The sequence below is a fragment of the Armigeres subalbatus genome, chromosome 2, assembly GCF_024139115.2.
Source record: "Armigeres subalbatus isolate Guangzhou_Male chromosome 2, GZ_Asu_2, whole genome shotgun sequence".
Taxonomy (NCBI): domain Eukaryota; kingdom Metazoa; phylum Arthropoda; class Insecta; order Diptera; family Culicidae; genus Armigeres; species Armigeres subalbatus.
In genome coordinates, this window is record NC_085140.1 from 124,096,982 (window position 1) to 124,109,555 (window position 12,574).

At 41.0% G+C, this 12,574-nt stretch overlaps 1 protein-coding gene across 11 annotated transcripts in view; it reads left to right on the forward strand.

The window, feature by feature from the left end:
• Positions 1-12,574, forward strand: part of LOC134210786 (inositol 1,4,5-trisphosphate receptor) — a 115,894-nt gene that overhangs the window by 74,657 nt on the left and 28,663 nt on the right. For all 11 annotated transcript variants that reach the window (XM_062687055.1, XM_062687057.1, XM_062687046.1 and 8 more), the window contains 2 exons: positions 11,754-12,131; positions 12,201-12,387. In XM_062687055.1, the coding sequence (XP_062543039.1) occupies positions 12,031-12,131; positions 12,201-12,387 (288 nt within the window). In that variant the 5' untranslated portion in view covers positions 11,754-12,030. The remainder of the gene's footprint in view (positions 1-11,753; positions 12,132-12,200; positions 12,388-12,574) is intronic.

The following is a 12,574-nucleotide window of genomic DNA, read 5'->3' on the forward strand; positions in this document are numbered from 1 at the left end:
TGTTGAAAACTGATATAACTACTAACCAACTTATCAAATCCTAGGGGGGCTAATTTTTTTCTAGGGAGGGCTAAGCCCCCCCTAGCCCCCCGTTATTTACGCCAATGGTTGTAACCAATTTCACTTGACTTGTGCTGCTTGGGTACATATTCTGCAAGGTTGTAATACACAAATTGTAAGCTTTTTATGCAGCTACTGTATTAAAATAATATAGAATAATACAAATTTTAAATTTTAAGCCTTCCAAAATTGTCTTCTTCTTCTTATTGGCATTATCCCCCATTGCATTGGGACATTGCCGACATACAGCTTAGTATTCATTAAGCACTTCCACATTTGTTAACTGCGAGGTTTCTAAACCAAGTTAACATTTTTGTATTCGTATATCATGAGGCTAACACGATGATACTTTTATGCCTAGGGAAGTCGAGAAAATTTCTAACCCGAAAATTTCCTAGACCAATGAACCGGGAATCGAACCTAAAAACCTTCAGCATGGACTTGCTTTGTAGATGCGCATCTTACCGCACGGCTAAGGAAATTTGTACAGAACTATGTGTATTAAAATCATGCTTTTGGGAAAAGGAACGTGCATGATAAAGGTTAGAGTAGTAATTGATTAACGTTTACTTCCATGGAGACGAGCTAGCCTCGGGCTGAAAATTTATCTAAAAAAGATTTTAAAAAAAGCTTTCCTTTTATAATCTTCACAATGCACATAGGCTCATGTTTTTAGCGTGTCTTATTGATTGATACTTCTTATACTGTTTTGCATAATGGTGTCTACCATTTTGTCAGTAAGTTAAAGCGCTTTTTGGAGGCATTGTAAAGCGGAAAAAATAAAATAGTTATCTCACTTCTAGGGGATAGGTCATTAAAGAGTTGGAGACTACCTTAACCTTCATCATGCATATGCCTCCGTTCACTGACGAGAATGGAGATGTTAGATGTAACCTTAATGTGTATTACAAAAATAATGATACATTTTTGCCAATCAATCCTTCTTACTTTGAGTCATAAAACTTCAGTCACGTATGAAAAATAACAAACCTAAGGCATGAGAGACTCCAACGGAAACAAACCAGCAACAGAAAGATAGATCGCAAGGTAGACACATAAAAGAAGCATCACCACGTAATAACAATATCTCAGCAGAGAACCCATCGCTGCTGGCACTAGAGCTTTCTGCTCGGTGTTGGTTACCCTCTATTTGCATCATCCTATACCCATACCTACATGTAGATAGTGCACGACGGATGAGGCGAACTCACGTTAGAATAACCGCCTCCGGCTGTCACACTCCACTCTATTTGTAGGGGGAAAGGATGGATACGATTGGAATACCACCAACCAGTGACGACCGCACACCTGGGCGGACTGTGGTGTTGTATTGCTGATGTAGCCGGTTGTGATTCAGTGGTGGGTGTTCGATTCATTTTGTGGAACCGCATGGTCGTTTGTTCGTTATTGTGTAAACAATAATTGTGCCAGAATGAACAAACAACGGCGATTTCATGCTAGAGGCTTCTCTTGGGGGCTTATGAAGGAGATATAAATACTGTGAGATATTTCTTTCGTTTAACATAAGAGAATACACGGCATTTTTATTTCCCGATACAGTTTCAAAGAATCAAATAATTGAGCTCTCTGGATATAACGAACTTTAAAAATGACGTGAAGGTTAAAAGAGCTGAAAGGTTTGCAAATCTTGCGGTTGTGTGTTCAATATTGACTTTTCCAATTATTCTATGCGCTTTCAGTTGTAAGCCAAAGTTGTGAATGAAACGAATCTATAGGAAAATATTCAACAGTCAAGTAAATTGACAATCTCCTTGATTACAATCGTCTGCCAGAATAGTGTGCCACATCATAAGCGGTTGACCGCTTTGATTTTCGCGCCCCGGGTGGCTCCACATTTGATTCTCGTCATGTTTTCCGTTTAATAATCAATCCAAATCGGGAAGATATACACGGTTGCAACTAATTCAACTGTAAAATGCCGCTTCAAATTCAACCGTTGCAATTTCCATAATGTTCCACATTTTAAAGTCATTATCCACGGGTGGCCTAATCGGTGGTACCTATGAAATACATTTTCGCTCAAGTGGGCTGTGGGTGATTCAGTCTAGCTGAGAAAAACTCCGGATGGAGAGAATGCAAACGATTCTTTCGCGCTTATAATCATAAGCCACAACGACCGGCGATTACGGCGTTCGTAAGCTGAAAGTCATTATTCGCAGATTTTACGAGGCAGCTCACTTTCTGTTGCATGCCCGCACCGCACCGGGTTTATGGCCACTGAATTACAATTAGTCCAACTTCCTTTCGCTTTTCAATTGCATTTGGAGTGGGTTGGGTGTCGCGCCAGAGTAGGTGCGATGAACCGCGGGCGTATTCTGGAATGGTTGGTTGTTTGTTGACATGTTTGCGCGGTCAGTAAACTGAGGCTCTGTCTCAATTTCTGAACATAAATTTAACTTGGAAGTGACATCTCGACAATTAAATCGATGTATATATAATTCTTTTGAAAAAACTATGCCTATCAAAATAACCTTGTTTTGCTTGTTTTTAAGAGAAGATGCATTTGTATTAGGGATTAGGGTAAAAGATCCGATAGTCGTGGGTGTTCTTATAGTTGCGGTATTGTTGTCTTCACCAAATCTACGTATTAAACGCAGCAATCCATGTGGTCCACTGAGGAAACTGGACGCATGATTTCCAATCAAACGCCTTATGAAAATTTGCCACAAGGAATCGGTATGAATTTCAATATGTTGCCTTATGAATGATGATTTACCTTAAAAAAATGCAAATTGCAGCAGACTGGGTTCGAACCATGGACGTCGGGATTTTTTTTTTTTTTTCCTTCCTAAACAATGGAGGGGGAATCTGCTCAACAGACATCCTGGGTTGACCAGGAAGTACTGGGTTAGGGGCCACCTCCAATGAGGGAGGCAGGACTGCATCTCCGACCAGCTAAACCGTTTCCATTGCCGCCAAGCCCATCGTCCCTTCGGTATAACCAGAAAGTAATGCTTCAAAGGGGGGCCAGTGCATAACGCACCCTCGAGGTTAGCTGCGTGTCCTTGCAGCATCGAACATCGTGACTCGCTTTGGACGTCGGGATCGGGAGGCCGGTATGTAGACCTAACGCCCATCGACGCTCGAAGACTTGGGAAGATAACTGCGTATAAAAAGCACTGTTGGTGGAATATTCAGTCGAAGCTTCATAAGGCGCCAGTTATGAATTTCGCTAGTCCAGTTCGCTGAGTGTCCGTCAATTTGTTGACATGTCAGTAGACGAAATATAAGAAAACAGGTTTGGATTTCTCTCAAAATCGGTAAAGTATCACTAAAATACCTTATCTTTTTCTCGGCTTTGCAACAATAGATGCGGTAGTGTTCCCATAGTTGCGAATCCCATGAGAAAACTATTCTAGGTGGCAATAATGGATGCTCCTGCAACTACATCACATAATCTTTCTTATACACTCTTGAGGTAAGTGAAATGCAGCATAGACCCGATGTGAATCAGCAAATAGTGGTGAAACGTGCTTAGTTCCTCCACTTTTGGGTCTTTACCTACCTAGATTGCTAATGGTGCTGTAAATCTTATGATCAATATGTTTTGTTCGAGGCAGTACATTATGTGTCAGATATGCTTTTTTTCATCACAGTAGCCAAATTTTCATACCTGGAAATAAGCAAACCAAACAATAAATTTGACATTGAAGGTACCGATCAAGCTCTTCGTGAGAAATCCGGGTTACTATGGTTGAATCATGTTAAATACAATATGTAGTTGTATGGGATAACAGCGAGGGTAACAGTGTCTCCACCATTCTCATATTTCTGCTTCTATTCTTTTAGAGTTTCAATTATTTTTTTTCAACGGAACAAATCATTAAGAAAAACGGGGGTGGCTTTACAGTTGATTCAAAAGTATAAGATTGCTAATTTCGTTCCTGTTCGCCTGTCTAACATCTAGGTTACTCAGACCTGGCAGCCAAAGTATCGGTACTACAAGTGTCAAACCGATGTTGGTGATGAAACCATACATGCACTACAACATGATGCATACATTAAGGCCTATTGAAGCCTGTTGAAGCATAATATAGCGAAATAATTTAAATGACTACAGCGCCACTAGCGTTCTAATCAGGGTTCGTGCTTTTTGTATCAATGAGACGAAATCAACCGTTATACTGGTCGGAGGAGAATCTTTTTTCGGACTTTGTAGTGTGCATCCATTTATTTATTTATTCTCAGACTAAGGCCGGAGTGGCCTGTGCTGCACATAAAAGTCTTCTCCATTCACCTCGGTCCATGGCTGCACTTCGCCAACCACGCAGTCTGCGGAGGGTCTGCAAATCCTCCTTCGCCTGATCGCTGTGCACCTCTCCTTCTTGTTCCCGTCGGATCGTTGTCGAGAACCATTTTCACCGGATTACTGTCCGACATTCTGGCAACGTGCCCGGCCCACCGCAGTCTTCCGATTTTCGCGGTGTGGACGATGGATGGTTCTCCCAACAGCTGATGCAACTCGTGGTTCATTCGCCTCCTCCACGTACCGTTCACCATCTGCACCAGTGTGCATCCAGGATGATTGAAAAATACATCTCAATTCAAATTACGTCGCGTTATTGTGTCATTTATTTCAAATACGTCACCTGAAATTTTCAGTTTTTTTTTGTATGATTAGAGAGGTGTTGGCGGGTCTTGATCTCGAATACATGTCCCTTGTCCGCTAATTTTTGAAAGTTGCTGATGTTAGACTGTAATCGTCGTCCGCCCATTCCTTTTGCTATCGTAATCCCTTAAGAATGTCTTCCTATCTCCTTACCTATCTCCCCATTTGTTCATCTTTGTTGCCAGCTGATCAAGGTCAGAGAAATGTCACATGGAAATACCGAAAACTCGACCGAAAAGATCAAATGAATTCAGAAGGAATTTAGAAAAAAAATCTGGTTAAGGTCACTCCTGACGGAATTCAAGTTCCAAAATGCTCGCGTTTTCGGAGGTACATCACTCGATTCAGAGGCGGCGCACAACTGTCTTTTTTTGTTGATTTAGCTTTGATGCGTCGCAGCAGGCGTGAAATAATAAAATTGACAGTTGTGCGTTGCTTCCGTATCGAGTGGTGTTCCCCCGAAAACGCGGGCACTTCTAATCTTGGATTCCGTCTGAAGTGACCTTAAAACTCAACGGTTGAATAGATTAAAACAAGTCATAGAAGAATTTAGTCTATTCTTGTCATAAATTAGATCGGTCATTGCGTTCCGATTAGAGATGGGCAAAACGGATCACTTAGTTGAACGGTTCAGATCTGTGTCATTCAGTCTAATGGTCCGGATCTTTCATACGTGTCGGATCTTTAGAACAATACGTAAGGAGAATGCAAAATAGTGAAACGGTTGGAATTCTGGACCATGATTTCGACCCGTACATGCCAAAATTTCACCGCTCTCACGCTCACAAGGATATATTATATGTGTAAAGAACCCACAATAAGCTTTTCGTTTTGTCATTTCCTTACAAATGGTTAGTTAATTTGCGGATCTGGTGATCCGGATCTTTTAAAAAGTGAGCTGTGAATCATTCACTCACAACAAAGATCCGGATCATTTTCACGATTCCGGATCTGAATGCCCATCTTTAATTCCGATATAATGATCGAAATACCTTTTTATAGACACGTGAAAAACGCTGCCGCCGCTAAAGAAAACTCAAATGAATGCTGCTATCGGGAGTTTTTTTTAAGTGCATATGAAGTCTAAAATGCGTTGCAGCTATCAATCGGCTAGTGTGAATGTATTTTTATCAGATTTTTCATATTTTTAAGATTTTAAACCCGAGAAAAAGACTATTATAACTTTTGTAGTATTTATATAATTTGCATATAGAAGTCGCAGAATTTATAAATAAGGCCGATACAAATATTCAAAAACCATTATGTTTGCCCCCCTCGGATTTTTTTTGTTTGCCCCCCCTCGGATTATCCCCTCTCCTTGACTTTGCGGAGACCAATAGGACAAAATGTTAATTAAATATTTGTAACGGCCTAAGCAAATAATAAAATTGTATTTTTATTCGCTGGCTTATTGATTGTCTTCAAGTATCTTCAAATAAGTAGAAAATATTTTGAAAAGTCTTCAAAATGTCTTCACGAAATAAATGTCTTCCCAGAAATTTAAATGTCTTCAAATCTGACATCTCTGTGTGGTAGACATAGTAAGTGTATCAAAACAACAAATATTTATCCACCAATGCAAATGATACGATACTGTGGAAGATACAACCATAAAAGCGACAATAAATGCAAAGCTTTATGCGCTTTACGAGAGACGGTGCATGTTTAAATCCCTGAGGAAGGCCAAGATCAAGGACCGAAACGTAGGAAACTAAACCAACGTGTTTCGATTTTCGTGAGACTGAAAAGCCGCTAATCCCAAAGTTGTTCGATACAACGTTATAAGATCTTCGGGATGCGCTCCCCACGACAGTGGCGTAGCTACGGGGGTGGTTTTGGGCATAACCCCCCCCCCCCCAGAGACAAAATTTTTAGAAGAATTTTTTTTTCGAAGAAAAAAATGTTCAGAACCCCCCCAGACCAATTTTTTGGCTACGCCACTGCCACCCGATGTTCCGGTTATTGTTCGCATGAAGTTGGTCCGATTCTGGCATTTTTGTGTCAGATATATTGCCCACCCCGAGGTATTTAGAAGACATGCTGTGAGTGATTGTCTTACCCATAATTTGAAGCGGTAACTTTGCCAGTTTATGTTTTTTTAAAAGCAGCCATCTCAGTTTTCTCCGGAGAGAATTCGATACCCAGCCTCGTAGTCCAAAGTATCTTGCAACGGTCCTTGCAGATCGACTGCGGTTGACCCCGAAATGGATACAACTCAGCCATCCACAAACTGTCTTAACGAGCAATTGGGCATAAGACATTCATCAATTTCTCGGACGTAAACATTGTAAAGAACATCAAACATGAGCCCTGGGGAGATCCGTGTAGCTAATTCGTGAAATTGCCGAATTACTATGAGAAGAATTCATACGCTTCTTTGACAACAAGTTATACAAGTTTTTCGAAATTGGCGAACGTCCACACGAGTGCAGTTTGCCAGATAAGACATCGACGCAAACAGAATCGCAAGCCCCCTAATGTCAAAAAAAACATTGAGCTAACTGCTCTTTTTTTAGCGAAAGAAAACTGAATTTCTGGAGAAAGCAACGCAAGATAGTCGTTCGTTATCTTGCTCCTGCAGAAACCAAATTGTGTATCTGACAACAAACTATTCGATTCAACCCATTAGCCTAGTCGAAAGAGAATCATCTTCTCCAACAGCTTCCGAAGACAGGACAGCAATGCGATGGGGAGATACGAATTACAACACTCGTGATTCCACCACGGACTGTGTGGTTTCCTGCAAAACGAAGCTCCTGGCACCGGTCAGCGTTGTACCTGAAGAGCGCTGTCAATGTACAACTGGGATATAAACTGGTACTCTTCACGCGGGAGAAGTGCTTCTATCGATTGAACGCCATCAATGATGGCCTCCGCATATTCTTCCTAATCAACGTGCTTCGATAGAAACAAATTGATTACGTCCATTGAAAATCGAGACTTTGATCAGCAATCCTGGACCACCAAGTACAGTCCAACGATAATTAGCTCGAACAAATGGAAAGATCTAGACGGTTGTCTTTTACTGGAGTGGCTCACTCGTGGAACTACTCCTGCATTAAAATTGACATATTGAAGTCGTCGCAAAGGTCGTATATAATTGTTGAACGGTTGTCGTCGTACAGTTCCTCCTGCCTGTTCCGTGGGAGTCAAAATCTTCCAAGAGCAACCGTGGTTCGGACATAACCGAGCAAATGCGTGAGGTGTTTGGAGAAAAATACATCGGTGCGATACTTCAATACATAAAAAAATATATCGAAAAATACATCGGTGCGACGGCTTCAATGCCTGACATCGGAGCAAGGTTAACTATATAGAAGGAATTCTGTTCTCAACACCCCTCCATATCGATTTGCCCGATCTCGACAAATGACTTTAAAATCGAAAAAAAATGAAGGTTCACATCTGGAGTTAGCCATGTTTCAATAATATCTAATTTTGGAAGCATACTTCGACAGTTCTATTGTAGAATTGAAATCATATGAGCCTTATCGACGACGTTAGGGATCGAAGGATATGAATGACTTGAGGAGGGGCATTTTTGAAGCCTGCTGCCAGTCAGGAGGTAGAATAGGAAGAACAGCTTTGACCATGTTCTTCACGGGGTCGGAAGCATCGACGAAGTTGAGGATGAGCTCCACGATGTCAGAAAGCGCGAACATTGGAATGCCCGGAGGTTGTTTCGTTCGTTCTCTATGCTCTCTTTCTGGCTGAAAATTTGAAAAACTTGAGACATCTGGGATTTTAGATGCTCCCTGAAGCAGAGGGAATTCTCGCTCATCCTTATGTGAAACCACAAAAGTCGAATGTTTCTGAGCATTCCCAGCTGCTTGCAATTTGACCAGGTTTGATTAGGGCTCACTTGGAGGCAGTTTCTAGGCTTTTTCGAGCATCGCTGGCTCTGTTTTACTCTTTTCCTCGTTGAGCCTTTGAAAATGAAGGGAACCCCATTTCCAAATTCAGAGTTAGAGCTGCCTTGATCGTCCAGAGGAAGAGACTAGTAGATGGTGTCATAAACAACCGGTGAAGCGACCTTTTTCTTTTTTTTTATTTATTTTTTTTTAATGGCCCACCACTATCCCCCACACCAAGAAGCTCATTTTCGGAGCTCCCTGGTAATGGCGTCATCTATATTTTTTTCAAACATTATAATTTAAGAAAATAACAAAAAAAACAAGTAGGAGGTTGAGGGTTCGAGTCCCTCCAAGACACGTGGATTCTTTTTCGCAAAATTTCATATCAATTTGTCCATTTCGAAACATATGCTGTGCATATGCACAGCCAAGATATTTAACAAAAAAATGGTTTTCGTACGGCCAAGTTGTCGAATAATATGCAATTAATTGTAATCAAATATGTATGCTACGGTATGTGTGATGGACTATTTACAACAACAGTTATGAATAGGTTATACCCAGTGCAACTTGGTTCCTTTAAAGGGTTTCCTAATATGCATTAAAGAGTTGATACAAATGTTTACAATTAAGGCTGGCGATTGATACGGTTCAAATTATAAAAGTAAGTTGATATGGTCTTTCGTGTCTGCTTTTCGCAAGTCCGACCAAATGACACGTGGCACGAACGGGACCAACCACGAGGCGTATGTGTTAGTCTTCTCACCAACCGCACGAACCGAATGGATGCTTGCTCTGAACAATCCAAACGCACGATGCTGGCTTTGCACACGTGATTTTTTTTTCTGAGAAGGCACCCGAAAACTTATTTCACGGATACTCAATTGCGTCGCAACTGAACTCCGCTTTCTAGTTGAATTTAGGATTTTTTCACTGACACTTTCGCACAAAAAAATCAACACGAGGAAAAACCAAACAAGAACCCGGAGGGATGAGACTGACGTCTGTCTCGCACGGTAGCTCAACATGGAATAACAAAGAACAAATGTCATCTAAGTTTTTGTTTTTGTTTTAAATTCATATAGAATGTTGTGGTATGTCGTTGACTCACATCCTTTCGTCAACTAAGAACATTTGTTTTTACATTTCCTATTTATTGTAAAGATGGCATTTTTGTCTTGAATTAGAGGGGTTAGACAAAAAGATTAAGATAGGCAAAATTTTGTCGAAGTTCAAATCAGCATAACTTTGCGTAGAATGATCCGATTTTGATGAAACCGGGACCTCCGGACGTGGAAACTCTTCTAGTATACTGTGAAAGTGGCAGTGAAACCTTAGATTGGCCCTTGACCACCGGAGATCTTCCGAATTTTCCGAGGATATGTTAAAAATGCATTTTTTCTTCTGCTTGTCGTTTTATCTGACGTTTACTGCCATCATGTTTTATACTCTTCCTGGAAACTAGAACTAATAAACTGACCAATGCTGGCTGCAGATCGAAAATTCGTTTTGTATACGCAAAGATATGGCTATTTTCGTAAAATCGGTACGGGATTGGCCATACACCCTGACCAAATGTCACTTTCGCAGAGCACCCAGCACCAATTACAAATTGGGGGTCGTACACTAATTATGTAAGCACTTATGGGGGGAGGGGGGTCGGCCATTTTCTTACTCTCCATATAAATAAAAATTGGTTTGTATGGGAAAAATCTTACATGGGGGGAGGGGGGTTGAAAAACCCAGAAAAAATGCTTACGTAATTAGTGCACAGTCCCTTGGCCAGAGAGTCTTACAGTCACCATAATGTATATTTAATAAAGATCCTATATTAATCGTCTTGAGAAAACATGAATTTTGACACCCATATATGCATAGTTCCAGACAGTGCCAAAACCGGCCCCTCCTGGAAGGCCCTAGGGACCTGCTATAAGGTTGAGATGTTTCTGTAATCATTGTCTCACAAAGCCATGAACATAGATACCCATATTTGCATTATTCCGATCTTTTATCATTTCATCATGTTCCCGAAACCGTTTTTACGGAAATGGCCATATCTCTGCGCAGTTTTGATGGATTCTCGATCTATAGCCACCATTGGCCGGCATATTAGTTCTAGTTTTTGGAGAAAGCATAAAACATGATGAAAGTAAACGTCCCATAAAATGACAAGCAGTGGGAAAAATGCATTTTGAACATACCTTTGGAAAAACCGAAACATCAACGGTGGTCAAGAACCAAACTTAGGTTTTGCAGAGGGGCAGTATACTAGAAAAGCGTCCGGTTCTGATGGTCCTGATTTTATCAAAATCGGATTATTGTACGTAAAGTTATGATGATTTGAATTTCGACATTATTTTACCTATCTCAACCTTTTTGTCTAACCCCTGTATATTGAGTTTAATTTTCAATTTTGGATGGAATTAAATCTGTCAAGAGGAGTTTAGTACTATTCTATTTATTTCCAGTGCGTTAAAATAGACACTGAGGACGGCCTTACAGTTATACGAAATACATATATGTACGTGGTGAAATTTAATATAATAGTACTACACTCGTCTTGAAAATTCGAATGAAATGAATCTAAGAAACTGTTATTCTTTGATATTACGCAATGAGTCACTTATCAGTATCAGTATCTAACAATTCTAATGATTCAACTGAACACCCTGACATTTTTTTCTTTATTAATGAGGTTGTCAGCCCTGACATTTCGCAATTTAAAATTCTCAAGAATTTCCCCTTATTTTCTTCGCCATGAGGTCAATTTCGTAGGAAGCGTGATGGTCAAACCAACGTAAACACCCTCCAGGCATTGTAGATAAATGTCGAGGGAGGGATTCTTTGATTTTTATTTGTTCGGCGTCTTCATAACAATGGCTTATTCATCCTCCCGAGCAATTATTTCTTGATACAGTCAATCTCAGACCACCACCCACCCACTAGCCCACAATAACTATAGGTACATAATACAGACAGTATGATGGTGACCGACCACCAACAGCGCTTTCTTAACTGTGATGCTTCGCAACCAATGATGCTGATTTTTTTTGTGTATTCACAACCTACCGCAAGTTTTTCGCTCACCCATACTAGCTGAAATTGTTGGAAGTCGTCACCACCCACCATGCTGTAGGACTACATCATAGATTTATTTCTTCCGTTACTAACAATAGTTTTTCGATCTCTGCTCTCTCCAACTTTTCCAGATGCATCCTTCGACTTGAAACCACTTGAGGAAAATGCTGCTGCCGTTTATCGTACAACCATACGTGCAATCTGTGCCAAACCATTCGTCATAGCAGTTTCTGCTGACGACGAGATTTATGGAGCGTTGAGTTCGCAAATTGTGATGTGCATTGTACCCAGCTCGCTGCCAGATGCGAGTTTTGTGATCTAGGTTAAGGTTCGCCACCCTTTGTGTGGCGCGGTCTGTGTGTTAGTCCTGTTTTATATGTGCCACTGAAAACGACAAAATCAGCAGAGATGGGCGACAGTACGATGGGCTCGGTGAGCTTCCTCCACCTGGGGGACATTGTCTCCCTGTACTCGGAGGGAAGTGTGTCCGGGTTTCTCAGCACTTTGGGGTAAGTGTCGACAGTGCGGGATGGACATCCGATGTTCGATTAGCTTATGGTTCTTATTGTTCAACACAGCTTGGTAGACGACCGTGTGGTTGTCTGTCCCGGGGCGGGAGATTTGAACGATCCGCCTGAAAAGTTTCGCGATTGCCTGATCAAGATATGCCCCATGAATCGGTATTCAGCCCAGAAGCAGTTCTGGAAGGCAGCTAAGCAGAGCACAACAACGAATACGGATACCAGTCTGCTTAAGCGGTTGCATGTGAGTAATTTAAGAGATAATAATATGCCTAATTAGATACCTATTACAACTTGTTTCCAGTTTTGAATATCTTCTACTTGTTTTGAATTATATTAGGGGGGAAGACGGCTTTGGCAGGTTTTGTTCTATTATTGGCAGGGGGTTTTTGTCGACCAAATTTTATGAAATTTGGCCACAATATTCTTTG